General features: G+C 41.5%; 1 protein-coding gene across 6 annotated transcripts; it reads right to left on the minus strand.

The window, feature by feature from the left end:
• Positions 1-125: 125 nt before the first annotated feature.
• On the minus strand, positions 126-21698 carry LOC133790552 (DNA polymerase epsilon catalytic subunit A-like). Of its 6 annotated transcripts, none has more exons than XM_062228220.1 (7): positions 21148-21698; positions 20520-20572; positions 1697-1784; positions 1454-1534; positions 1241-1378; positions 928-1023; positions 126-429 (listed from the first exon to the last, which is right to left on the minus strand). In XM_062228220.1, exons 2-7 carry the CDS (start codon positions 20555-20557, stop codon positions 289-291), a joined length of 582 nt encoding a protein of 193 aa, XP_062084204.1. In that variant the 5' UTR covers positions 20558-20572; positions 21148-21698; the 3' UTR covers positions 126-288. The 6 variants fall into 6 exon arrangements, with proteins under 6 accessions (XP_062084204.1, XP_062084203.1, XP_062084206.1 ...); XM_062228219.1 differs by having other exon boundaries at positions 20973-21698; XM_062228222.1 differs by lacking the exon at positions 20520-20572.
• Between the last annotated feature and the right edge of the window lie 5994 nt (positions 21699-27692).

Consider the following 27692-nt stretch of genomic DNA (forward strand, 5'->3'; position numbering starts at 1 on the left):
TTACACTTATTTATTTGTGAGTAAATATAATATTTCTATGTAGGTAATTTCAATTATATATAAATTTTATTTAATATAAATAATAAATGAAAATAATTAATTTAAAAAATATTTAACATTATTAATCAAATAAATTATTTAACTTTAATAAAAAAATAAACAAACATATATTATACAATATTCATTGCTTATTAAGAAGCACATCTCATAAAAAAAAAATATCTATAAATTATTTTTAGGTCATTGAAAACTCAATAATGTCATTTTTCTTGACATTCTTCTTATTCTTCACTTTGGGATCATTGCATGAGAGCCTCCTTTTCTCTGGCTGAACTTATTGTGAATGTTGATGATGACTTTAGGAAGTGGACACCGACAATGGCCGGAAGTGGGGTCAAAGTAAAAATGACACCTACCACAACAGATTGCCTAAAAATAAATCAGAATACAAAAATATAGTGACATAAAACACTAAAGAACTAAACACAACAAACCAGAGCAACAAAACAGGATAGATACATATTATAAAAAATTACCTCAAACATAGCATAAAAAAAATTGCCTCTGAAAAATCAATCATCATAAACCTTTCAAATTATTAGGGATTTAATCAACATAAATCATAAAAGTTACATCAAAGCCACCAAGCCAACAATCCAAAACTCATAAAACCACAAATTTGAAATTAACTCTTAAAGCCACCACAATTAAATTTAATTGCACAATAAAATCAAAGAACATATCAAAAACATACTAAACAAACAAGATCAGATATAGATATATAATCGAGCAATTCACTGTCCGCAATATCCTTTCCTTGATTATGTGGGAAAAGGAATAAAGAAAAAATTATCTGCAAAAATCACAGAAGACAGCAGAATAGCATAGCAGAATAGCATAAGAAGCAAAGTCTATTGGAAGACATACATCAAGAAGATCAAGCCAGCGGTTGGCAACAGAAGCAACAGCTGAATAGCATTCCGCTAAGGTTGAGCCATCGAGAAACTTGTCGAAAAGCTCAGCCTGAAAATAGAAAAAGTATAAAACATACATTTAAAATTAAAGCAAAAAATCGCTTTTATATATATAATTTAGCAAACATGAAGTACATAGTGAAATTATTCCATCTTTACTATTTAACTCAGCAATCCCTTGAAAAGAAGCACTAATACAGAGGGAAGATGATAAATCTCATTTAATACTAGGTACAAACACACAATATAGGACAAGATAGGGATACCTGGAAAACTTTGATGAGCTCACCTCTACGCTTAATTTCAAAACCTTTAAGTTCAGCAAGGGTCCCATCATCGTTGAAAACTGCATATCGCTTCTTAATCAAAATTCCCTCTTCTTTTGAAGCTGGAATAATCATTGCCTACACAAAACCAACATATTAGTAATAAACTAAATAAAAACATTAAAGAATAATTGATATCGTACTCCATGTCACCTTGTATGGTCCATCCACTTCAAATTCAATTGAGCATTCACTATGTGTTGTATAAGATTTGGTCAAAGGATCTGTCAGGGTCTGTTAATAGGAAGTGTTAGAAGGTTTCTGTCATACAATCAAGCTTAGATTACACCTTTGCAAATTCAATTTTTTATTTCTTTTTTCTAGATAAATAAATTAATTAAGATTAAAAAAAACAGTACTAGTCACATTACTACCAAGAAAAAGTTAAAAGATGACCTGGTACTGATCATTTGTATTGTTTTCTGCTACATCAACATTCAACATAACACACGGATACGAGATAGTCAGCTTCTTCTTCAAATCTCTGAAACATTTGTTTCCCATAGAGTAGTCAGCATCTTATTAAAAGGCAACTCAGCAAGTAATTGGTTGAGCACTATATCACATCATATATCATGTATATAACAATATAAGATATATAATTGAGAAATGTGATAATATATCATATATTATACAGCACGCCTAGGGGTCACAAGAAGGTACAACATGCCCGAGAGACACGCAGATGGCTTAGACAGCCATCAAGTCCTCCCCGAGGAGTGTCCGTCCTTATTTTCTTAATGTAACACTCTTGTAAACCTCAAAATATAGAGGATTTGCATTCATAATGCAATGTAGCCTTAATCAACGGGCTCACAGTCCCTCAGCTGCCTACTAAAATAGTTTTGGGAGGGTCTAATTTGTAAAAAGATTTTTCTTGGTGCATGAACGAGCTTTGTAAATTTTTGATGTTTGGTGAAATCTTAATCACTCAAACTACTTAAAAATCCCAGCATCACTACTATGAATGAATCAACCACATCAACCAATGATTTGTTATTTTCCACCACCATCATTATATATTGTTTAGAATTTTGATGAAGATCAAATTATTTTTTATTTTCTTACGCACCTCTTTTACAAAAAAAGAAGATATAATAACGCATCTCATATACACCTATTTTAACATATTTTTAAAGCTACTGATCTTTCTAGATTTGTCTTAATATTTAACAAATATAAATTTAGTCTTAAATATTAGAGAAAGGTTTGTAGCTTAAGCTTTACTTAAAGCTAGTGTCTCGTCGTAGGCAGACTTGTCATTTCAGCACTATGGTCACTGTATATATTACTGATACGTAGTACTGACTCTACACTACTACCGATGACTGTATGGCTTACTTTCTATACTCACCAAAGCTGAAATGAGACGTTTGTTTTCTTTTTTTAAAAAGTTATTATAAAAAAGAGGGAAAAGTGTATATAGGCATGGTAATTAATTATTTAAGAAAAAATTAACAAGAGAACAGCTTTCTTTATGCTTCAGAATCATGACAACCTTGTTGATGGGACATCACGTGGCAGGTCTGAGGATAGATGTGAAAGCCTGTAATGGCTGGTATGATGTACAACATTGCATAAAGAAATCCCTAAAGATCCTGTGTTTGTCAGTGTTACTTACCCCTACTTTGAAGTTAAAGTCACCCTACGAGGCAGCTACTCCTTTTTCCTATCCTCCTAATTAGTGTGCCATTATTTAACTAATAAATGAGCAACTAAAAAGTATTATTATGGCCACTCCTTTTCATTGAATAAGATAAGTTTACGAAGAAATTGTGTTAATTTGTTTTTTTTTTTATATTTTATTATGAATTATGATAATCACCTGTCAGTGTTGTTATTGGAACTCTTTAACAGTTTTACTGAGATGTTTTTATCTTTTTCTGTTTTTTACTTCTTTTAAAATATTGAAATTTCTAGACAGAACTCCTGTTATTCAGTGCTAATTTGACAAGGGAAATTTCACTTTTTATCTCTAATAATACCTAATATTACCAAAAAATCCCAACATTAATAATATTTTCAAATTAATGCTAAGCTTTTCCCTCCTACCGAAAATACCCTTCCCATTCAATCTCAGCCTTCTCTCTCTAAGTCTCGGTTTCTCTCTCTTTCAGTCTCACAAAAATCCCCCAAAAACCATCGAACCTCCACCTCCGTCGAGCCGTCGAGCCGCCATCTCCGTCGAGCCGTCGAGCCCGCATCTCCGTCGAGCTCCCACCTTCTCCGTCGAGCCCCCACCTTCTCCCATTTCTCCGGCGATCTCGAGCCCACTGCAAACTCCCATTTTTCTGTCAAACCCGAGACCCACGGAGCATATTTCCTTCAAAGTTTAAAAAACTAAGGTAAAATCTTGAACCCAAGTCCATATTTGCTTTATATCGTTGTTGAATCTGTGATTTGTGGAATGGGTTGTCCGATTTTGTGGGAAATTTTTTATGGGTTTGAACCAGTGGCTCGATAGGTTCGATTATGGTTCGATAGTAGGCTCGATAAGGTAGTTTGAACAGTTCGATGATGGATCGATTATGGCTCGATATGAGCTCGACATGAGCTCGATATGAGCTCGATAAGAGCTCAGTAGGATATGTTGTATTATATTACAAGAGCTCGATAGGTTCGATAATGGTTCGATATGAGACTAGACTGTAGCTCGATGGTTATTTATCTAGATAGACAGATTTTTCATAGCTCGATAGGTTCGATAATGGTTCGATATGAGACTAGACTGTAGCTCGATGGTTATTTATCTAGACAGACAGATTTTTCTTAGCTCGATAGGCTCGATGCTGGCTCGATAGGCTCGATAAATTTAGGTTGTTGATATTTCTCGATGGAACTCGATAGTTTTTCGATAGTGCTCGATAGGGTATGTTGCAGCTCGATGATAGCTCGATAGAGATCTGTTGACTGTGAATTTAGCCAACGACGTGAGAACGTCAACTACGACAACCTTCAAGAGAATTATAAACGACAACAGACAGTTTTTTATGAACGAAAGTAAATAACACGAGGTTTTTATAGTGGTTCAGCCCCGATGATCGGTAATAGCCTAATCCACTTAGAGATTTTATTACTGTATTCGCACTCAAGATCAGATGAACCGTGTCAACTGAGTTTCTTCAGTGTGAGATATTCTAGAACGCAAAAATGGGTTTATCTCCAGAACAACACACTTTCTCTCTCTAGAATACAGATTCACTCTTGATTTTGCCAAAAGTCCCCTTACGATCGTCCCAAGTCCCTATTTATAGACCTGGGTTCTCAACTGATATCCCCTTTTGATAGGGATATTCTATTATTTACCTAATATTTATATTACAAAATAAACATTCAAAATATAACTGATCCCTAATTTCGAGTGAGGATTGAGTGATTCCCGGATGCTTGGACCGATTCTCACTGAAGTAGTTTTGGGCAGTTTGACGTAGCTTCTCATGCATGTTGGCTATTCTTCAAGCTTTACGTAGGTCAAAGGTGGCATACGCATGGCTATCCTTGGACCAAAGGCCAACTACACTCGAGGTATACTCCCCCATTGTGTCCGATCGGACACAATGGTTGTCTTCTTTGGCTTAAGGTGGTTCAAACCACCTTATTTGACTCCTTCAATCAAGGTCCAATATGACCTTACACTTTGCTCCTCGGACCAACATGGTCCGAGCCATCTTCTTCCTAGCATATCCTCGGACCAACATGGTCCAAGCGCTCCTGCAGGTATCTTGCGCGATCGGGGGAGGTCATGTGCGATCGGGGGAGGTCTTATGCGATCGGGCGTAATGCCCCTTGGACCTAAATGGTCCAAGCTTCCTTTGCTTAACCAAGGTCCGATCGGACCTTGGTCCTCTCTCTTCGGACCTAGGTGGTCTGAGCCACCACCTCTCCTTGATCAAAATGGTCCAAGGTACTCATAAGTACCACGTCCGATCGGGCACACATCCTTCTCCTTGGGCCAACAAGGTTCGAACCTCTTCGCTCAACCAAATGCTCGATCGGGCATTAGGCTTTTCTCCTCGGACCAAGGTGGTCCGAGCCACCATCTACTTCTCCTTGACCTGAATGGTCCAAGGTACCTCCTATGTGTATGCTCGATCGGCCACTATGTGGCTTTCCCCTTTTGAGTAAAACTTGAGCCTTGTTCTTTTTGAACTTATTCGAGCCAAGCTTAACAAGAGGTCCCCTAAGCTTAGGTCCGATCGGACCTACTGTTTTTATATCTTGAACCAAAATTCATACCTCCCCTTCATTTTCTTGGACTTGGCACCAATTTAATTATATGGGTCTTTAAACTGAGGTCTGAGCCAAGCAACCCCCAGTCTAAATACTCTCTTCGATTGGGCGTATTTGGCTTGACCCTCTGTCCCATTCCTTAACTAATGTATTAGGCCATTACTAAGCCAGATCACCCTACTAACTCATGCCACGTGTCCATTTCACCGCCACGTCATTCTTTTCAAATTTTTGGGATAACATTTGCCCCCCAAGTTTATTATACGATTTCCTTCGTATGATAAACTTTTCTTCTAGCAAAATGTTCTCGAGGTCATCCAAAGCTCCTATCCGGTTGACAACTTTCACGTAAACTCCCATGACAGAACTTGTCTTGAACTTTCCTTGTGATTTCTTCAAACTATATTTTCTTGATGTAATGAAAACATAAGCTCCCTTTGAATATGTTGCAAAATCATCATGGTATAGAGATAGGTCGTTGAATATCCTCGATTTGGTTGCGCTAGGATTAGAATTTCGGTGATCGAACTCACCGCTGAGTTCGTGGGATTCGGGGCAACGCCCCGATTTTTTTTTTTTTTTTTTTTTTTTTTTAAGCATTGTGATCCGATCGGACCATGGGTGAATTCCTTGTCTTCTCCTCCGAGGCAATTTCTTGGCTTCTCAGACTAGGGTCCGATCGGGCATATTTTTGCAATCTCCTCGGACCAAGGTGGTCCGAGCCACACATCTTGGAAGTTCACCTCGGACATGTCCGAGCCAAACGCACTAGGCTCCTCCAACTATGTCCGATCGGAGCTTTCATGATATGGTCCGATCGGAGCTTCCATGGCCTTTCCTCGATCTAAAATCTAAGCCAATGACTTGGCTTCTCTTCGGACACGGTCCGATCGAAGCTTGTCCAATCTCTTGGTATCTTCAACCATGCCCGATCGGAAGAACACTCTTCTTGGCATCTCAGATCATGTCCGATCGGACATTGCATACCCTTGGCCAAAAACTAAGTTCATCTTTTGGGTATGCATGGGACTTCTCCTTGGACTTGGTCCGAGCCAACCATCTTGGAACGGATGCACGGTCTCCTCGGACTAAGCTTTCATGACATTGTCCGATCGGACACATGCATTAGGCTCCTTGGATATGCTCGGCCTGCACCATGCAAAACATGGTCTCCTTGGATGTGATCCGATCGAATGCAGGCACTCTCCTCGGGTATGGGTCCAGGGCAATCACTTTGGCTCTCTTCAGACATGTCCCAGCTACATATTTTTGGAAGTTCAAACTAAGGTCCGATCGGACACCTCTTGGCTCCTCCAATCATGTCTGATCGGATGCATATACTCTTAGACACAAGGCAGGCAGGCAGGCATGCACTCTTGAGTTTATCTTTTGGGCATGCATGGTACCTTTCCTTGGACTTGGTCCGAGCCAATCTTTTTGGAAGCTCACCAAGCTAAGGTCCGATCGGACCCTTGGCACACATGCATGGCCTTCTCCTCGAACATAATCCGATCGAAGCTTTCATGACCTTTCCTTGAACCAAGGTCCAAGCCAATGACTTGGCTTCTCCTCGGACATGGCCCGAGCCAAACATTTGGCTCCTCCATCAAGGTCCGATCGGGTACCTTGTCTCCTCTTGGTCGAATGTAGCACCTTAGGCACACTTCTTGTCCGATCGGACACTTCTTTTCTTATGGTGCCAAAGACCTAGGTCCGACTGGATACTTCTTGTTTCCTCTTGGTCGGATGTAGCACCTTAGGCACCAATATTTCTAGCCTAGATCCTTGGACGTAGGTGAGATGCTCCTTGGATCAACATGCATCCGATCGGCCATCTCAAAGTATGCTTGGACACCCAATTTTTCAAACACTTTAAGCACCTGTATTGATCGTGAGCATGGACAAACAGGCATAAGCCGTGTTAACATGAATGCAATGCAATGCAATGCATGGAACAGTAGCCAGCCTTCCAAGCATTCCTTCTCCGATCGGACATAGGCAGCATCACCATTTGGACGCTTCTCCTTGGAACTAAACACATCACCTCAGACGAATGCCCCCCACTCCGATCGGATATAATGTAGCTTCCAACCACTCAAGCGTGTTTCTCCTCCTCAGATGCAGTACCTTAGGCACCAATATTTCTGGGCCTAGATCCTTGGACGTAGGCGAGATGCTCCTTGGATCAACATGCATCCGATCGGCCACCTCAAGGTATGCTTGGACACCACATTTTTATGCTTTTGCTTGGGCACTCTTAGGTACTTTTAGGAAAAACCATCAAAGCACCTTGTTCGACCCTCCCAAATTTATTTTGAGGGATTGATTTCTCTCAATCAATCTTAGTGAAAACTTGACTTCTCCTCCCAAGGACAAATTTTCACCATGTAGCATCTATTTTGCATGCATTTGTTTGATTCACTCCAGGGAATATTGATCGATGATACATGCTTAGCCGACCAGGGAAGTTGTATCTGCTCTCCTGAGCAAGAAAACTTTGCACCTGGTGAGCTAAACTTGTAGCTGTTGGCATTTAGACTTTACTTCTCCTTGTTAACTTAAAACATTCTAAGTCTCCTCTAGACTTAAAAAGTTATAAGTTTTTTGTGAAGAGTAAAGTCACTCTGGTGTAAGCCTTAGATTTTCGCATGAGTACTTAGTTTTCTAACTTAGAAATTCTAGACATTTCATAAGTCCATGCTTAAGTATACTTTCTCACACTCTTATTGCTCTAACATTTTATGAGCATGATGTTTATGGTCACACGAATATCTGCTCCTAACTTGAAATTTTAAAAATTCCAAGTTACTTAAGCTTTGCCAAGCAAGTTAGCTTAATGGCCTTTTTGGACTTCGAAAATTTACAAGTCAGCCTAAAAACAGATATATTACCTCGTGCTCTTATTGCCTGTGTTAAGTTATATACCAGCATACCCCATGTGCCCCCCAGGTGGTTGGAGGTTGAAAGACCCTTAGTCACTTGCTACATGACTGAATCTGTTCGAGCAGTTAACTACTCGTGAAACACATAGGATATATGGAAAATACTCAAGCAGTTGAACACTGCTTGAACACATCGACCAGTTGAACACTGCTCGGATAACTAACACACATGCATATTTGTAGCAAGAATCGACCACGCTGCGCGTAGTCTCTTTTATTACTCGTAAATTAAAAATGACAAAACATGTCTAACAACGAGTCTTAAACAACCAAAATTGTTCAAAATAAAATGACTGGTTAACAAATAACCAGTTCATACACCAAACTTAAATAACAAGTCTAAAAAACTCGAAATCAAGCTACCACTCTGAAAGCGGTATTTAAAAATAATATCTCCTTCGATGCTCTATGTGCACGCCACTCCAGTGATTCCTGCTCCTAGCACTTCTCCTTAGCATACTCCTCTTCTCGCTTCGTTGCTCTCCTCAGCTAAGGGTGGACCTCCACATATAATGTCCACGGTGAAGTCCACAGGTCCAGGCTGCAAGGGTGGAGATCTTTGTCGCTTGAATCCGGAGTTGCTTCTACCTCCTTCTCCTTGGGGTGTCTCTGCTCGGTACTTCTTCAACTTGCCCGACCGGAGAAGAAATTCTATCTCGTCCTTGAGGTGGTTGCATTCATTTGTGTCGTGACCATAATCTTCATGGAAGCGACAATACTTGTTCATGTCTCTCTTCCTCATCTCTCTCCTGATGGGTGGAGGCTTCTTGTAAGGAACCTCCTCTTGACTAGCAAGATATATCTCTGCTCTACTGGTTGAGAGAGTGGTGTAGTTGGTGAATTGAGGCTCATACTTGGTTGGCTTCTCACTTGAATCCACCTTTGCCTTCTTTTCTTCATGGTGGTCAGACCCATTACTTCTACGTTTCTTTCCACCATCACTAGGAGAGTCACTTGGTCTGCTTGGGTTGTTTATGCCATTCTCCCCTTTCTCTATTGCATCATCCAAATTCATATATTTTTCCGCCCGGTCAAGAAATTGTTGAAGTGTTGAAATTGGATGGCGATGGATGCTGTCCCATAGAGGACTCCGATAAATTATCCCAGCAGATATAGCAACCATCTTCCCTTCGTCTCCTACAGCAGTTGCTCTATTGGCTTCTCTCATGAACCTCTGTATATAGCTCTTTAGAGACTCATCTTTTCTTTGTTTGATATCTGCCAAGTCGTTGGCATAAACTGGTGGAGTCCGGGCAGTGCTAAATTGTCTACAAAACTCCTTCCTGAATGACTCCCAAGAGGTAATGGAGTTTGGTTTAAACCTCCAATACCACTCTTGGGCAGTGTCCGTCAAGGTGGTGGGGAAGACTCTACACCGATAGTCATCACTCACCCCGAGTAGTTCCATCTGGTCCTCAAACTTCCCAACATGTCTTATTGGGTCCGCCTTTTCGGTATAAATTGGCAGTATCGGTGCTTTGTACTTTGCTGGTGGTTGGGCTGCTCTTATTCGAGCAGAGAACGGGCTGCCACTCCGGTAGTCTATCGGATCTATCTCGGAAGGTCGCTTTGACAAACCTTGCACTGCAGCTGCCAGCATGTCAAGCTGGGCTTGGATAGCTGGTGCGACTGATGAGGTTCCAAGGTTTTGACCGCCTGGTCGGGCATTACCATCTGGCACGCCACCGTCAAGTATTTCTACTTGACTGGTAGGACGGTCCAGATTTTTCCCTTCGACCGGGACGGTCCTCCTCTTGTTGGTGATAACGTCCCTCAGATCCTTCTGAGAAGCATGCTCTCCTACTCGATCAAACACCGTACTCTTCGATTTCCCAGTGGGCTTACTACGTGGGACTTCATCTCTCCTGCTACGCCGCTGGTCGGGGTGCAATGGAGGCTTCTTGGCACGCTCTGGGCAGTGTTCTCCTCCTTGTGGGTTGTGGCCCTCCTTTTCCTTGGATTGGCTGGTTGGATGACTATCAGCCTCATCCCCACCATGCCCATCTTTGAACTGAGAGGTCCTCTTCTCTCTAGGAGCTTTATTTTGCTCCTGCCCAGGTGGAGTCTTTTTATTGCCCGATTGGTGACTTCTGGAGGGGGTTCTAGAGTGCTCCCCTTGGGTTGAGGTAGTGTGCGATCGAACTCCATCTCCCTTACTAGGTGGGTTATTACCACCCCTCTTTGGTCTATCATTACTCCTACCACTAGCTTCTGTGGTCCTTGCTCCTGGAGTGGTTGCCCCTCGTGCTGTAGCTTGGGCATTGGCCTGGGCCAACTTGGTAGCAGCCTCCAAAGCAAGCGCTGCTTCACGATGTTTCTGGTTGACCTCCTCCTGTTGTTGTCTGAGCTCCTCACTTCTGGCCTCCATATCGCGTTTTTGCTGCTCTAAGGCAGCTCTCTGCCTGGCCATCTCTTCAGCAAATGCCTCTTGCCTAGCGTGGAATCGTGCCATCTCCTCCTGGAAGGCCCCCATGGTCTCTTGGAGCTCTTCAACTCCTGGAGTCACATCCTCAAGCATGACCCTAGGTTCATTCTCATGATATTGTGGGCAAGGACCTTCAGATCTAGCAGGTTCTTTAGAGGAGTTCGTCCTCTTGGAAGCAGCAGTGGTGTTCTTAGGCGCCATCTTGCTTCAGGGACCGTCTGTTCTTCTCTTCAGGCTCTCAATGAAAGCACCAAAATGTTGACTGTGAATTTAGCCAACGACGTGAGAACGTCAACTACGACAACCTTCAAGAGAATTATAAACGACAACAGACAGTTTTTTATGAACGAAAGTAAATAACACGAGGTTTTTATAGTGGTTCAGCCCCGATGATCGGTAATAGCCTAATCCACTTAGAGATTTTATTACTGTATTCGCACTCAAGATCAGATGAACCGTGTCAACTGAGTTTCTTCAGTGTGAGATATTCTAGAACGCAAAAATGGGTTTATCTCCAGAACAACACACTTTCTCTCTCTAGAATACAGATTCACTCTTGATTTTGCCAAAAGTCCCCTTACGATCGTCCCAAGTCCCTATTTATAGACCTGGGTTCTCAACTGATATCCCCTTTTGATAGGGATATTCTATTATTTACCTAATATTTATATTACAAAATAAACATTCAAAATATAACTGATCCCTAATTTCGAGTGAGGATTGAGTGATTCCCGGATGCTTGGACCGATTCTCACTGAAGTAGTTTTGGGCAGTTTGACGTAGCTTCTCATGCATGTTGGCTATTCTTCAAGCTTTACGTAGGTCAAAGGTGGCATACGCATGGCTATCCTTGGACCAAAGGCCAACTACACTCGAGGTATACTCCCCCATTGTGTCCGATCGGACACAATGGTTGTCTTCTTTGGCTTAAGGTGGTTCAAACCACCTTATTTGACTCCTTCAATCAAGGTCCAATATGACCTTACACTTTGCTCCTCGGACCAACATGGTCCGAGCCATCTTCTTCCTAGCATATCCTCGGACCAACATGGTCCAAGCGCTCCTGCAGGTATCTTGCGCGATCGGGGGAGGTCATGTGCGATCGGGGGAGGTCTTATGCGATCGGGCGTAATGCCCCTTGGACCTAAATGGTCCAAGCTTCCTTTGCTTAACCAAGGTCCGATCGGACCTTGGTCCTCTCTCTTCGGACCTAGGTGGTCTGAGCCACCACCTCTCCTTGATCAAAATGGTCCAAGGTACTCATAAGTACCACGTCCGATCGGGCACACATCCTTCTCCTTGGGCCAACAAGGTTCGAACCTCTTCGCTCAACCAAATGCTCGATCGGGCATTAGGCTTTTCTCCTCGGACCAAGGTGGTCCGAGCCACCATCTACTTCTCCTTGACCTGAATGGTCCAAGGTACCTCCTATGTGTATGCTCGATCGGCCACTATGTGGCTTTCCCCTTTTGAGTAAAACTTGAGCCTTGTTCTTTTTGAACTTATTCGAGCCAAGCTTAACAAGAGGTCCCCTAAGCTTAGGTCCGATCGGACCTACTGTTTTTATATCTTGAACCAAAATTCATACCTCCCCTTCATTTTCTTGGACTTGGCACCAATTTAATTATATGGGTCTTTAAACTGAGGTCTGAGCCAAGCAACCCCCAGTCTAAATACTCTCTTCGATTGGGCGTATTTGGCTTGACCCTCTGTCCCATTCCTTAACTAATGTATTAGGCCATTACTAAGCCAGATCACCCTACTAACTCATGCCACGTGTCCATTTCACCGCCACGTCATTCTTTTCAAATTTTTGGGATAACAAGATCGATAGAGCTCGATGAAAACTTATTTCAGTGTTTTTTTGAAATTTTCTTTATTCTGTTTTCTTACAAATTTTTTTTCATGTGTTGTTACAGATGCCTAAGTTGCTTGTTCCGTTCAGTGATCACTTTCCTGGTCGAGTGACATATCGGGGTAGTAGTACTTTAAATCACATCAAGACCAGGTTTTTGGAGCTCGGGCTGCTTGAAAGGGCTAAGGAATCCCCTTTTAAGCAATTCTTTTTGGCTTCGGAGTTTAATTTCTCCGGAGTCTTGGTGCATCAACTGTTGCTGAGGAAAATCGCCAGCAACAACGAAGATGAGGTGCATTTTTTCTTGGGGTCGAAGTCTTGTAGATTCGGCATGGGAGAGTTTGCCCTGGTGACGGGGTTGGATTTCAGTGCCTTCCCGTCACCAGAAGAGTTGGAAGGGCGTAATCTCAGCGATCGGTTGATAAAGGAGTATTTCAACGATGCTGAGAAAGTAAAGCTGTCACAGGTGGACCATGCTTTCAAGACTTGTACGGTTGTGGAAGATGTGTACAAGCTTGGTCTATGTCTGTTTGTTGAGGGGGTTCTGAATGCCATTGAGGGAAAACTGCACATTTGGCGAGATATTCTAAAAATTGTTGAGAATGTAGAGTACTTCTTCAGCTATCCATGGGGGAAGTACTCTTATAGGAGGCTATTGCATTCTTGTAAGAAGGACATGGTGAAGCAAAAGGCCAACTATGATGCCAAGAAGGATGCCAAGGTGCAGCAAGAGTCCAAATACAGTATGTATGGTTATGCCCCCGCCTTACAGTACTGGGCATATGAGGCTATCCAACAGCTTGCGGTGGAGCTTGTTGTGAGCTCGGGAAACATGTTCCCGAGGATGCTTAGCTGGTCGCATCGGAAGAACAAGGATTTCACCAAGTCCGTCATCGTACCGATATTATTGAAGAAGAATGTAAGTTATGTTGTTTTTTTTTTATCTATATGCTTATCTTTTATCATTATTTGAGTTAACCAAATGTTTTATGTTGTTTGCAGTTAATTGTTCTTCCGATGTTGAAGCCTCGGCCAGCAGAAAAAGACTATTACTTGTCTTTGACTGAGGGAGATCTTCCCCTTTATCCTGGGCTTGGCCAGGATCCCTCGGAAACTGATGAGGAGGAGGATGCGACTTTTGAGAAAATGGCAGAGAAAGTTTCTCAGGCTGCCGAGGCAGCCAAGATATTTGTTGATGCTGCCCCGGGGGAGGAGGTTGCAGGTCCCACCCCTCCTATTCCCCCAGCCTCAGCCCCAGCCTCAACCTGTGCCCCAACATCAGCCCCAGCCTCAGCCCCAGCCTCAACCTGTGCCCCAACATCAGCCCCAGCCTCAGCCCCAGCATCAACCTGTGCCCCAACATCAGCCCCAGCCTCAGTGTCAGCCCCAACACCAACCCCACCACCAGCCTCAGCCTCAGCCCCTGAGCTGGCCGACTTGATTGAGCGGTTGGACAGAGTCGAGGGTCGACAGGAGACCCTCTTGAAGAACCAGTCAGTGATCTTGGACGTACTCAGTCAGATCCTGACATTTGTTAAGGAGAAACCGAGGGGGTCCAATGAAGATTCAGAGTCAGAGTCATTGGATCTTCCGCTAGACTATGTTGATGATCCAACGACGCCCCCTACCATCATTGTGACACCAGATGCTGAGACTCCGGGAGTCGTTATTGTCAACCCTGAGGATGTTGCTGGGGTTCAGTTTCGGAGGGCTAGACGCCAAAGACGCAAGCCAGATTGGTTTGAGGACTATACGGATCCCACGAGGAAAAGACCTCGCACTGCTGCAGCTGCACCAGCAGACGAGGCTACACAAGAGGCTACACATGTGCTGGACCCTCTCAAGAAGCCAGATCCCAAACAGTATAGGACAATGTGCAAGTGGCTTCTTGGAGACATGCCCAACAAGACCCCGCGGGATGTAAAGACTGGGAGTCACGGTCCAGCATGGTTTCTGACGTTGAAGACACCCCAGTCGTGGCTCAATGATGGGGTAAGCAATTTATACCTAATTATGGACTGTTTTCAATTTTACATGTTTTATTTTTACTGACTCGATGTGAGCTCGATAGGAGTTCGATAGTAGTTCGACATGGATGTTAAAATAGGGGTTGTTCTTTACTATTTCAGAGTGGCTCGATGTGAGCTCGATGGAGCTCGATAGGTAGTTCGATAGGGATGTTAAAATAGATTGTTTTTTTACTGTTTTAGAGTGGCTCGATGTGAGCTCGATATTAGTTCGATAGGGATGTTAAAAGCTCGATGTGAGTTCGATATGAGTTCGATAGTGAAAATTCCCTTAACAAAAGTGGCTCGATGTGAGCTCGATGGAGCTCGATAGGGAGTTCGATAGGGATGTTAAAATAGGTTGTCTTTACTATTTCATGATGGCTCGATGTGAGCTCGATAGGTAGTTCGATAGGGATGTTAAAGTAGGTTATTTTTACTGTTTCATACTGGCTCGATGTGAGCTCGATAGGAGTTCGATAGTAGTTCGACATGGATGTTAAAATAGGGGTTGTTCTTTACTGTTTCAGAGTGGCTCGTTGTGAGCTCGATGGAGCTCGATAGGTAGTTCGATAGGGATGTTAAAATAGATTGTGTTTTTTTTACTGTTTTAGAGTGGCTCGATGTGAGCTCGATATTAGTTCGATAGGGATGTTAAAAGCTCGATGTGAGTTCGATATGAGTTCGATAGTGAAAATTCCCTTAACAAAGTGGCTCGATGTGAGCTCGATGGAGCTCGATAGGGAGTTCGATAGGGATGTTAAAATAGGTTGCCTTTACTATTTCATGATGGCTCGATAGGTAGTTCGATAGGGATGTTAAAGTAGGTTATTTTTACTGTTTCAGACTGGCTCGATGTGAGCTCGATAGTAGTTCGATGGTAGTTCGATAGGGATGTTAAAGTAGTTTGTTTTTTTTACTGTTTCATACTGGCTCGATGTGAGCTCGATATGAGCTCAATGTGAGCTCGATGGAGCTCGACATCAGCATTTTATGATGGTTTTTGCTAATTTTTTTATCGTACTCTCTTTTGCAGCATATTGATGCGGCAGAACACATGCTTCGTATGCGTCGCAAGTATTTTCCCAATATATATCGACAGAATGGAGTTGTGATGAACAGTTATTTCTCACAAGTGATACCTGCCCGATATGATCAGTTCAAGAAAACAGCCGACAAAACAAAGTATTATTGGGATGCTGACATTATGTCCATGTTGACCGGCATCGAGCAGCAGTTTCTGGCATCTTGGGGAGGAGTTGAGGATGTATATTGGTGCCAGAACTATGGACAACAACATTGGTTTGCCATTGAGGCTTCCATTTCTAGTTGGACTCTGACTGTTTACGATTCAGACAACTCGGTGATTAGTGACGCAAAGCTTGAGGATATTATGAGTCCATGGTGCTTTATGCTACCTTCTCTGTTAATGCAGAGTAAACTGTTTACTGATAGCTTGATGTTGAAGATTCCATCAGCAGGAAATAGGCCGCATCAGTTCACATTGCGTCGCAAACAGAAACACGAGCTCCCTCAGTCAAAGAGAAGGTAACAAACATCATCTTCATACTAATTTTGTTTCTAACTAAATTTATAGTAATGTGCACTTAATATATATATATTTTTTTTTTACAGTGGGGATTGTGGTGTGTATGCTATCAAGTATATTGAGCATCTAATGGTCGGTCTTCCATTGGAAGCTATCTGCGATGAAAATATGGAGGTGTTCAGGAACAAGTGGACCACAGACTTGTGGTATCAAAATTTGTTACCTTGATGATTGTATATATACAGGGTCTTTACATGTACAGTTTGTTGTTCACATTTTTTTATAATTTTCATGGGCTGTTATCGAGCTAATATCAAGCTATATCGAACTGTTATTGAATTATCAAAATTTGTTACCTTCATAAAAAGAGTTTATTAATACAACAAGTTCAAATGGGAAAAAAGAGTTTAAAGCCTAGCTTTGCCATAAACATAACTTTTCAGAAAAATCAAATAAAAAGAGTTTATTAATACAACAAGTTCAAATGGGAAAAAAAAGTTTAAAGCCTAGCTTTGCATGTAGCCCTGTTGTGGCCAAGACCACCACACATGCTACACTTGCGATGACTGGGAATGATTTCTCCATTCGATGGAGTGCGGTTTGTCTTCCTTCTTCCCACCTTATTCTTCTTCGGTCGACCAACTGGTTGTTTTTCAACGGGAACCCCAACTTGCATTTTCTCTATGTTCTCGGGAACTTCCCAATCATCCTCATTCCCAGTTGGGTAAATTGTTTCTTTGTAAGACTCCCTCCACATCTCAGTAGTGTAATATGGTGAACACAGTGAGTAAATGTTGACATTGCGCAACATGGCCGCAGCCACACCATGAACACAAGGGTAACCCATTATTTGAAACTGACCACAAGAGCATGATTTGGTCATCAAATTCACCTCACCATCACCTTCTGGGTCTACCACATGAAATTCAAACTGTCCAAGAGGATGGACTTTCAAGTACCTTGCATCATCCGCAATGCCTGAGACATCTTTCTCATATGTTGTTGCTAATTTCGATGTGCACTTCTTTACCTCCTCACGACGCGCGGCAAACCATGACTGAATTGTGAAACGAATGAATTCCACAAAAGTAGTGACTGGGAAGGTTCTTGCGTCTCTGGTTTTGTTGTTGAAACTTTCAGCGTAGTTGCTTGTCATTACATTGTATCGATTCCCAGGAAAGTATACACGAGTCCACTTATCGAAGCCAATACCCTCGAGATATTGAGCTATGGCAGGATCCATTTGCTTTATATTATTGAAGAACCTGTGAAATTTTGACTTCCGAAATGCATATGCCGCATTATACATCTCCTTGTGACAGTGATCGGTCTTGAACTTAGCGATTACATTCATACTTATGTGATGGTAGCATGCGCCGTGGTAGGCATCAGGGAAGACCAACTCAAGAGCATGAATAATGCTAGCATGCCTGTCTGAAACAAAAGACAGATTATCAACAACTCCAATGGTTTCCTTCAATTTCATCATGAAATACTTCCAAGAAGCATGATTCTCACTGTCAACAATCGCGAATGCAATTGGATAAATATGGTTATTCGCATCCAATGCGACAGCACACAACATGTGGCCACCGTACCTTGACTTTAAGAAAGTGCCGTCCACACATATAACAGGACGACATGATGTAAATCCCCTTCTACAAACTCCGAGTGAGAAGAAACAGTAAAGAAAGCGACCGTCATCTATGACAAAATCAGTAATTGTACCTGAATTCTTTTGCTGCAGCATGTACAGGTAAGAAGGTAACTTGGAGTACGATTCTTCAGGTGTCCCCCTAACATAACCGAGTGCCTTCTCTCTGCATCTCCAAGCCTTAATATAACTCATATCGATCCCAAAATTATTCTTCATATCCTCCTTTATGCTGTTTGGTGGATAGCTAGTGCCATCAGTAGCATATTTGTTCTTGATAAGGTGCCCAATGACAGAAGGTGCTGCTTGACGGTGGTCTTTTTGTCGCAATTCTAGTGAGCAAGTATGTACACTATTATAAACAGTGATCTCAAACATCTCTGATCGCGCTACTTTTTTCCCTCTTATTCTCCAACCACAATCAGGATCCTTGCAGGTGATATACAACACATCAGTACCAGACTTCTTAACCATAAACTCAAAATTATTCTTCATTGCAAAGAGAGCCGCTTTGGTTTTCAATTCCATCTTGTTCTCAAATGTCTTCCCAAGATGTAATTCCCCCAACGCTATACCGGATGAGGGTGATTCAGAACGACTACAAGCTATGATATCTTCTTTTGTAAACATGGGAGCACTCCATTTTCTGTGATCTTCTGTTGAACATATTGAAATGTTCCCTGTATAGTTATATTCTGTTCCACCATGACGACTAGAGCTGGTGCCAGGTGTTCGGCGTCCTTGACTTGGTGGGTTCGTCCGTGCAATATGACGTATTGGTTGTTCTTGTGCTTCTTCTACTTGCAAATGTTCAGCTAATAGATCATCATCCACCGAATTGTCTCCTAATTCCTCATTGTGTTCGGCTACCGGATCGTCATTCACATAGGGGTTGTACTCATACTGGTTGTCCCTCAGGTCACCAATAGGAAATCCTAAAGTACTGGCTGCTCCCTCAAGTCCGGGAGTGGAATATGGGTCTGCAATGACAATCTTTTTAACAGGAGTGACACACAAGGCCAACCTTTCTTTAGATGTTACTCCTATGAATGCACGGACACCAAGATCACTTTCAACATGAACGGGTGTAAACGGTTGGTCGCCGCAAGTGTAAGGAACCTCCAATTTCAACTCATACATCTGTTTATCAACTTTAAGTTCCTTGTGCAATATGTCAAGAAGTTGCAAGTACGTTACAGTATCCTCCATCGGTATCACCGTGCATTGAGGGTCCTTGAAAATCCACTTATTCCCTTGTAATTCCCAAACACCATTGTAGGATACAAAAACGTAGACAATAGAGCCTGTGTTGGAAAAAAAAATATTAACATTGTCAGGAAAACTGTCATTTTTCCAGAAATGCAATAAAAAATAACATTATCGAGCTTTATCGAGCTATTATCGAGTTGGAATTGAGCTACCATTTCTCAAAACAGAATACAAACCTAACCAAACCCTCCATCGAACCCCTATCGAGCTATTATCGAGTTATCATCGAGCTACCATTTCTCAAAACAGAACATAAACCTAACCAAACCCTCCATCGAACCCATATCGAGCTATTATCGAGTTAGCATCGAGCTATCATTTCTCAAAACCGACTATAAAACACAACCAAACCCTCAATCGAACCCTATCGAGCTCATATCGAGCTACTATCGAGCTCACATATTATAGATCCATTCGACCCCTTCTCGAACCCTTATCGAGTTTCCATCGAGCACTAAACCGAACCTATCGAGCTATTATCGAGCTAACATCGAGCTACATCGAGCTCTTACAAAGACCTTCTTCTACATACCATCGAACCGTTATCGAACCGTTATCGAGCTTCTATCGAGCAAAAAAATTGCAGAAAACCCAGAAAAACACAGATCGCGGAATCTCTCAAAAAATCCCGAAAAATACACCAATATAGGCTCAGATCTGTTCAAAATAGCCAAAAAAAATGTAAACAAATAATACCCAACACAAAATGTAAAATCTCATTACCCATGGTTTTTCTCCTCCAAAAACTCTCAAAATAGATGTTGCCTTTGATATTAACGAATTCACAGAAACAATGGAGATAACTAACAATGATTTTGACAAGAAAATTATACAAAACTGTAGGTTTTATGGAGATTTCGTGAGAATTAGAGAGAGAGAGGGAGGAGAGTGGAAGAGAAGGTTTTGTGAATTTTTGATATAATGGGAGGGGTATTTTGGGTATGGGAGGAAAGTTTAGCATTAATTTGAAAATATTATTAATGTTGGGATTTTTTGGTAATATTAAGTATTATTAGAGATAAAAAGTGAAATTTCCCTTTGACAATCTAATATTTTCTAAATAACACCACATTCATTCTGATGCAGGAATGAATAAGATAAGAAACACATTATTGAAAACACTGTTCATAAAAAAAGAAATTTTGAAGACACCATTTCAAGTTCCAGGTTGGACACTTTTGCAGCGTACACAAACTTTTTATTATGGTCAAGTAAAATATCTACTTTACACTATAATAAATCAAAGAAATGACAGACAACCATGTGTATAATTATTAGTATTTAAATACCTGATAGCAATGCAATTTTGAGCAATAGTTGTGGTCATATTGAAATCCTTAATCTGCATAACCGATGATATAGTAGTAGAATATATATATATATTACTGAAATGGTCAAAACAGTGTAGAAATGGAGCTGACTTTGTATCTTGTCAAAGTTATATGTTGTTAGTGGAAATAATAGAAAATGACTTGAAGAGCAAATGAAGAAAAAAAAAAGAAACTTCATATAGAACATATCAGCATTTACGAAATTAAAGGGCCTGCTGGAGTATTATTAGGAATCTAGCCAAGGTGTGTTGGGAGTCTCCGCATACCAGTCGTATATAACAGTTGGATAGACTAAATAGAAGGTGATGATCAGAAATAGTATCATTTGATTTCAAAATGAAAAGTAGTAGCAGCAGGTAGAAAATAACATAAAGAAGAACAGAAAAGAAACATGGCAGAGAGAGTGGAAACCTGTTAGAGGCAATACGTAGCTTCTTTATCAAAGCTCCCCCAGAATCAAACCTCTCTCGTCAATATTAAGATTCAAACTCATAAAAAATGAAGAAAAAACTCAAATCTCATCACAGAAATGAAACTCATAAAAAATAAACCAGATGAGCCATAACTAACCCTTTTCTAAATCCACCTGCAGTGTCGACACCAGCCTCGCGTCTTCCACAATGCTGACCTGCCTCACCTTCACGTCTTCCTAGCTCCAGCATCGATCCCGTCACTCCCTGGGCATGCCAACGATATGAAGCCACCAAGCCTCACGAGTGATGGAGAAGACAACCGACGTTGGTGCTTCGCGTTCCTGGCAGTGGACCTCAACGGCACACTAGATCTTCCTCGTCCTCAGCCCTGTATTTGAGACAAGGAAGACCACGAGCCCAGACCCACACCTCTTCCCCGTGCCCTTCTTCAAACTAGAGGCTCGGGCTAGTCGGAATCTCGCCAGAAAGTGCAAGAGGCGGACGGCTTCGGACCATTGGTTGACAGCCCTGGGCAGCGCGTATGGTGGTGAGCTCGTGGGGGTCGACGTTTCGAGGGCCGAAGGTTCGATTGGGCTGGCGCGTGTACGGCTCCGGCGATGGGACGATGGCCGTTTGGGCCTGGCAAAGGCAACACAGTAGTCAGAGAGAGAGAAAGAGGGCTTCGGGGAAGATAGAGGAAAAGAGAAGCTTTATGTTTGAGATTTTTTTTTATTTACAAATTTTCTTATTTATTTAATTACAAAAAATCTGATACCTAATACAGAATTTTTTTTTATTTAAATTAAAATCATCTTGTGTGGCTGAAATAAATACTCAAATATATGTTATTTATGTTTTTTCCAATACGTACACACGTGGCATGCCACATGTTATACATTATGTACACATCATATTATTTACTCCACATAACCTTCCAAATAAGCATTTATAATAATAAAATAATATAATGAAAATAAAAAATGAGGGGAAAATTGAGCGGGAATGGTTAAAAAATTTCCCTCCATAATATACGTAGGTAAAGATCATTACCTATTGATATTATTGGTAGGTAAAGCTATGTTCCGAAATATAATATAATGGACTAGCATTTACCTACTAATATTATCTACCAATAAATATTGGTAGGCAAAACATTACTTTCCCTACCAATATATATTGGTAGGTAAAGATCAGATTTCTTGTAGTGCTCGAAGTAGTAGACTTAGAGGGAGCTTCTTTTTCCAAAGTTGCTGACAAAGCCTTGAAGATCGAAAGGGCAATACTGATGCAAGAACGGGAGAAAGAAGCTGAATTCAGAAGACATGGCGCAAGGAACTTCCGAAATCGGCAAAATAACAATTTCATGAAAGGTGGTCCAAGTTAGAGAAATAGTGACAAGAAGCGACCTAACCAGTGGAGTTTCAACAACAACAACAAGAGAGGAAAGGAGCAGTCCCAAGAAAAGCCAGGATTTCCTCAATGCCCCAAATGTAACAGATATCATCCTGGTGAATGTCGGGTTGGGACTAACACTTGCTACATATGTGGGAAGCCGAGACACTTTGCAAGGGAATGTTCCAACCGTAACGAAAAGTATAAAGGAGGAGAAGAAAAGAAAACAAACGCCAGAGTCTTTGCCCTGACTCGGGAAGAAGCGGAAGCAAGTCCATCCACAGTAATCTCAGGTCAGCTCCTTTTCAATAACATCCCTGCATCAGTATTAGTTGATTCTGGAGCTACACACTCATTCGCATCAGTGCATTTAGTTGGTAGACTGAATGGATTACCTGTTGAGATGGATACAATTTTTAGTATAGCACTACCCTCCGGGGAAGTGTTATACTTAACTCATTGGTATAAGACTATACCAATTACAATCAATGACAGGGAACTATATGTTAACCTGATCATTATCGACATGAAGGACTATGACGTCATTTTAGGAATGGATTTCCTAACAACGTATAACGCTAGAATCGACTGTAGTAAGAAATAAGTCATTTTTGCACCGGTAGGAGAATACGAAGTTCATGTTCAAGGGAAAGAGAAGCGAACCCCTTCACCAATGACTTCTGTAGCAAAGGCCAGGAAATTATTAGCAAACGGATGCACTGGATATCTAGCAATGATTTGTGACGTCTCGAAAGAGAAGCTTGCGCGACCTGAAGACGTTCATATTGTACGCGAATTCATGGAAGTATTTCCAGAAGATCTTCCTGGAATTCCTCCCGATCGTGAAATTGAGTTTGAGATCGAGTTGTTATCTGGTACAACTTCGATTTCAAAGGCCCCTTATCGCATGGCACCTGCCGAACTGAAGGAACTAAAGACTCAACTGGAGGAACTTTTGGAAAGGAAGTTTATAAGACCCAGTCATTCACCGTGGGGAGCCCCAGTACTATTCGTGAAGAAGAAGGATGGCACAATGAGAATGTGCATTGATTACAGGGAGCTCAACAAAGTGATAATTAAAAATAAGTACCCGCTACCCAGGATTAATGATTTATTCGACCAACTACAAGGAGCGGCAGTATTTTCAAAGATAGACCTTCGTTCGGGATACCACCAGCTCAAGGTGAAGGAACAAGATATTCCTAAAACGGCGTTTCGAACTCGTTATGGACATTACGAATTCCTGGTGATGCCATTTGGACTAACTAATGCTCCTACAGCTTTCATGGACCTCATGAATAGAGTATTTAAGGATTTCTTGGATAAATTTGTCGTTGTTTTTATCGATGATATCCTTATATACTCAAAGTCAGAAAAAGAACATGAGGAACATCTAAGATGTATGCTGGAAACTCTCAAAAAGGAACAATTATATGCCAAATTCAAGAAGTGTGAATTTTGGCTCGATAAAATTAACTTTTTGGGACATGTTGTATCAAAAAGTGTGATTTTGGTGGATCTAGCTAAGGTGGAAGCAATAAAAGGATGGTCCCATCCAAGGAATGCAACTGAAGTAAGAAGTTTTCTGGGCTTAGCTGGATATTATCGACGATTCATAGAAGGGTTTTCCAAAATCGCAACCCCACTTACGGCACTCACTAGAATGAATAGTCGATTCATATGGACGGAAGCTTGTGAGGAGAGTTTTATGGAATTAAAGAATCGACTAACTAATGCCCCAATCCTCACCATCCCAAATAGTACAGACGAGTTTGAAAATTTCTGTGACGCTTCAAAGATGGGATTAGGAGCGGTGTTGATGCAAGAAGGGAGAGTAGTAGCTTACGCCTCCAGACAATTAAAGGATTACGAGAAGAACTACCCCACACATGATCTAGAGTTAGCTGCGGTAGTTTTTGCCTTGAAAATTTGGAGACATTATCTCTACGGAGTACGATGTAAAATTTTTACTGATCACAAAAGTCTGAAGTACTTCTTTACCCAGAATGAACTTAATATGAGACAAAGAATGTGGTTAGAATTAGTCAAAGACTACGACTGTGAAATTTTATACCACCCTGGTAAAGCTAACAAAGTAGCAGATGCATTAAGTAGAAAGACGTCGACAAGCTTGATGTTCCTTCAAGCCTTGTCCAAACTGCTACAAGAGGAAGTAGTAAGATCGGGCATACAAGTAGTAATCGGAGGATTGTCCAATCTGACGTTGCAGTCGACTCTGCTGGAGGAAATAAAAGAAGGTCAAGAATCAGATCCTCACCTAACCGAGGTCAAAGCAGAAGTCAAAGAAGAAAAAATGAAGAATTTTAATGTTTCTGACTCAGGAATATTAAAATTTAATGGAAGAGTTTGCGTACCTGCAAGAGAGGACATTAAGAATAAGATTATGAATGAAGCTCATAACACTCCATACACGGTACACCCAAGCTCAACAAAGATGTACAGAAGTTTGAAGGAACACTTTTGGTGGCCTGGCATGAAGAAAGATGTAGCCCAATATGTTGCTCGATGCCTTACTTGCCAGAGGATTAAGGCAGAACATCAACGACCTGGAGGAGGACTGCAGCCTTTGGAAATACCAGAATGGAAATGGGAGCAGATTGCAATGGACTTCGTTATTGGACTTCCACGAACAAGCAAAGGATATGATTCAATATGGGTCATCATCGACCGATTAACAAAGTCTGCTCATTTCCTTCCGGTAAAGGTGACGTACACAGGGGACCAGTTAGCGGAAGCTTATGTGCAAGAGATAGTACGATTGCATGGAATTCCAATTTCCATAGTGTCAGATAGAGACTCAAAATTTACTTCAAAGTTCTGGTAAAGCTTGCACAAGGCTATGGGGACAAGATTGAAATTTAGTACAACGGGGTATTATAATTGATTTTGGGCAAGTCAGAGGTATTTTAGGTATCAGGTAGTGATTTAGACTATTGGGTGATGGAAATAAATAATTGGAGATATATTTGAGGTTAGGATGTCTAGGCGGGAATATTGGGGGATTTTACCGTTTTGGCCTCGGGGACGTTTCCGGCACCCCGAGCCTTGGGATTAACTTAATGGATAAGTTAGACTTAAGGAAGTCTTTAGAAGAAAACACAAACCGACTAAGTATATTTCTCTCAGCTCACTTACACGCTCAAAGGAAACCAAAGGAAGGAAAAACACAGAAAAACAAAGGAAAAACTACTGAGTTTGAGAGGGAACTGCTGGGATTGAGATGTGTCTTTGGGAATTGAAGGAAGTAATCTGGAGGATTAGTTCAGGAACTGATCAAGGTCTGAGATAGAGCTAAGGTAAGTTTTGAATTTTCGTTTTGGGGGTTAGGAACTTAAAGAAATGGCTGAGTTTTAAATGGTTATGGTTTTGACATTCAAGGTGGAAATTGAGGCTTGGGACCTTGAAGATAGGTCAGGGGACTCTTGGAGAATCGATTCTACAACTGAGGTAAGGTTTAAATTATAGTTTGATGGTTGAATTTGGGGGTTATCATGGCTGGTTTTAAGTTCTTTGGGTTTGGATTTCAGAAGTTGGAAGGAAGAGATTGAAGTGTGTTGGGCTGTGTTTTCTGGGGAATTATGTTGCTTAGATCATGTTAAAAAGGTTGGGAGTTAATTGGTTTTGGTTTGGGGGCTTTGGGATAGCTTTAGGTGAGGTTTGGAGGTTGAAAATTGTGGTTTTTTTCTGGGTTCGAAGGGTCGGGCCGCGACATGGTCCAAGCAATGCCGCGACCCTTACCTGTTTTTGTGCCTTGGATGGCTATGTTTGGGGGCCATGTCGCGGCATGGGTGGCCTATGCCGCGGCGCTTAAGGGATTTTGGGATTTTGAGATTTTAGGCTTGGGAATTTAACCTAGGGTGCTCGGGGTTGAGTCTTTTACCATATTTGGTGAAGTTCAATGTTCCGAGTACTAGAACTTGGCTTGGAAGCTCATTTGAGGTTGTTAATGGTGTCTTTCTTCATGGTTGTGACTAGGTGTTAAGCTAGGGCTCGAGGATCGGATCGCGCTCAAGGAGTATCGCCCGTGACTAACTCATTTGAAAGCTAAAGGTAAGAAAACTGCACCCGGTTGATTATATGTGACGGGACTAAGGGCTCCCTATTGTAAAAGCTTGAAAGGATGGTATTATGCCATGCAAGCTATTTAGTGAGCCAACGGCCTAAGGGTGCCAAGGGTCTCACTAGCGCATAGGGCGCGGCTCGGCCACTGGTAGCCGAGGACAGCTTATTATGCACTGAGCTTGGTTTAAGCGGGCCAGAGTCAGTGGGTTAAACAGAGGGTGCGGCCTAAGTCGTCGGCCCTGATTATTATGTGATATGAGCGATATATGTGATGGAATGTATCTTGTATTGGATTGTATATGCTGATTATCTGTTGTGGATTATCTAATGAGTATATGTGTTTATTGAGCTATTTGTTTGTTATTATTGTTTGAGTTATCTGTGATGTTTTCTTGCTGGGCCTTGGCTCACGGGTGCTACGTGGTGCAGGTAAAGGCAAGGGCAAGTTAGATCAGCCCTGACTGGAGAGCTCAGCGAGCGGAATGTACATAGCCAGGTGCTCGGCCGCCACGGTTGAGGTCTAGGCAAGGACATGGAACCTAAAGACTGTCTGTTTTGCCTTAGTATGGCTAGTGGATATTCACATACTTTTGGGAGTCTGTAAACTTATTTTTAACTTTGTGTTTATGGGATCCCTTGTTTACTACAGTTTAAATATATGAAATGAGTCTTTTGAGACCAAAACCTTTTTAACCATAGATCTTGCATGTCTAGAGACACGTTTTCAAATTAACGACTTGATTAGCGAGTCCTGCACCTTTACAAGTACACAGTGTAACGGTCTTGGCTATCCAGGGCGTTACATAAATGGTTGAAAGAACAAGTATTTATAGGACAAAAACTAGCCGTTATGACCGTTGGTGAATAGTGATCCGACCGTGGAAATAATAACTTGACCGTTGGGGATATAATTGTATTTCTATTGTGGGATTTTAACAATTCTAAGTTGTTGAAGCAACTAACACATGAGAATAATTAATTTATGGATGTTAGAGAAACTTTTTCAGAAAAGTTTGTGAGTAAAAAATGCTAGACTAAGTAATATAAGAAGATTGAGAAATTTTCATTTTTTTTATTATTCACCGGGTACTATTCATAGTGGGTCCCACAGTGGGGTCCGCAAGGGTCCCACAGTAGGATCCACATGGGTCCCACAGCAGGGTCCACCCCATGGGGTCCCACATGTTGATGCAGTAATGATATAGTGATGACTTAAGAAAATTACTATGCTTGATATTTTGAA

Source organism: Humulus lupulus, chromosome 7, assembly GCF_963169125.1.
Source record: "Humulus lupulus chromosome 7, drHumLupu1.1, whole genome shotgun sequence".
Taxonomy (NCBI): Eukaryota; Viridiplantae; Streptophyta; class Magnoliopsida; order Rosales; family Cannabaceae; genus Humulus; species Humulus lupulus.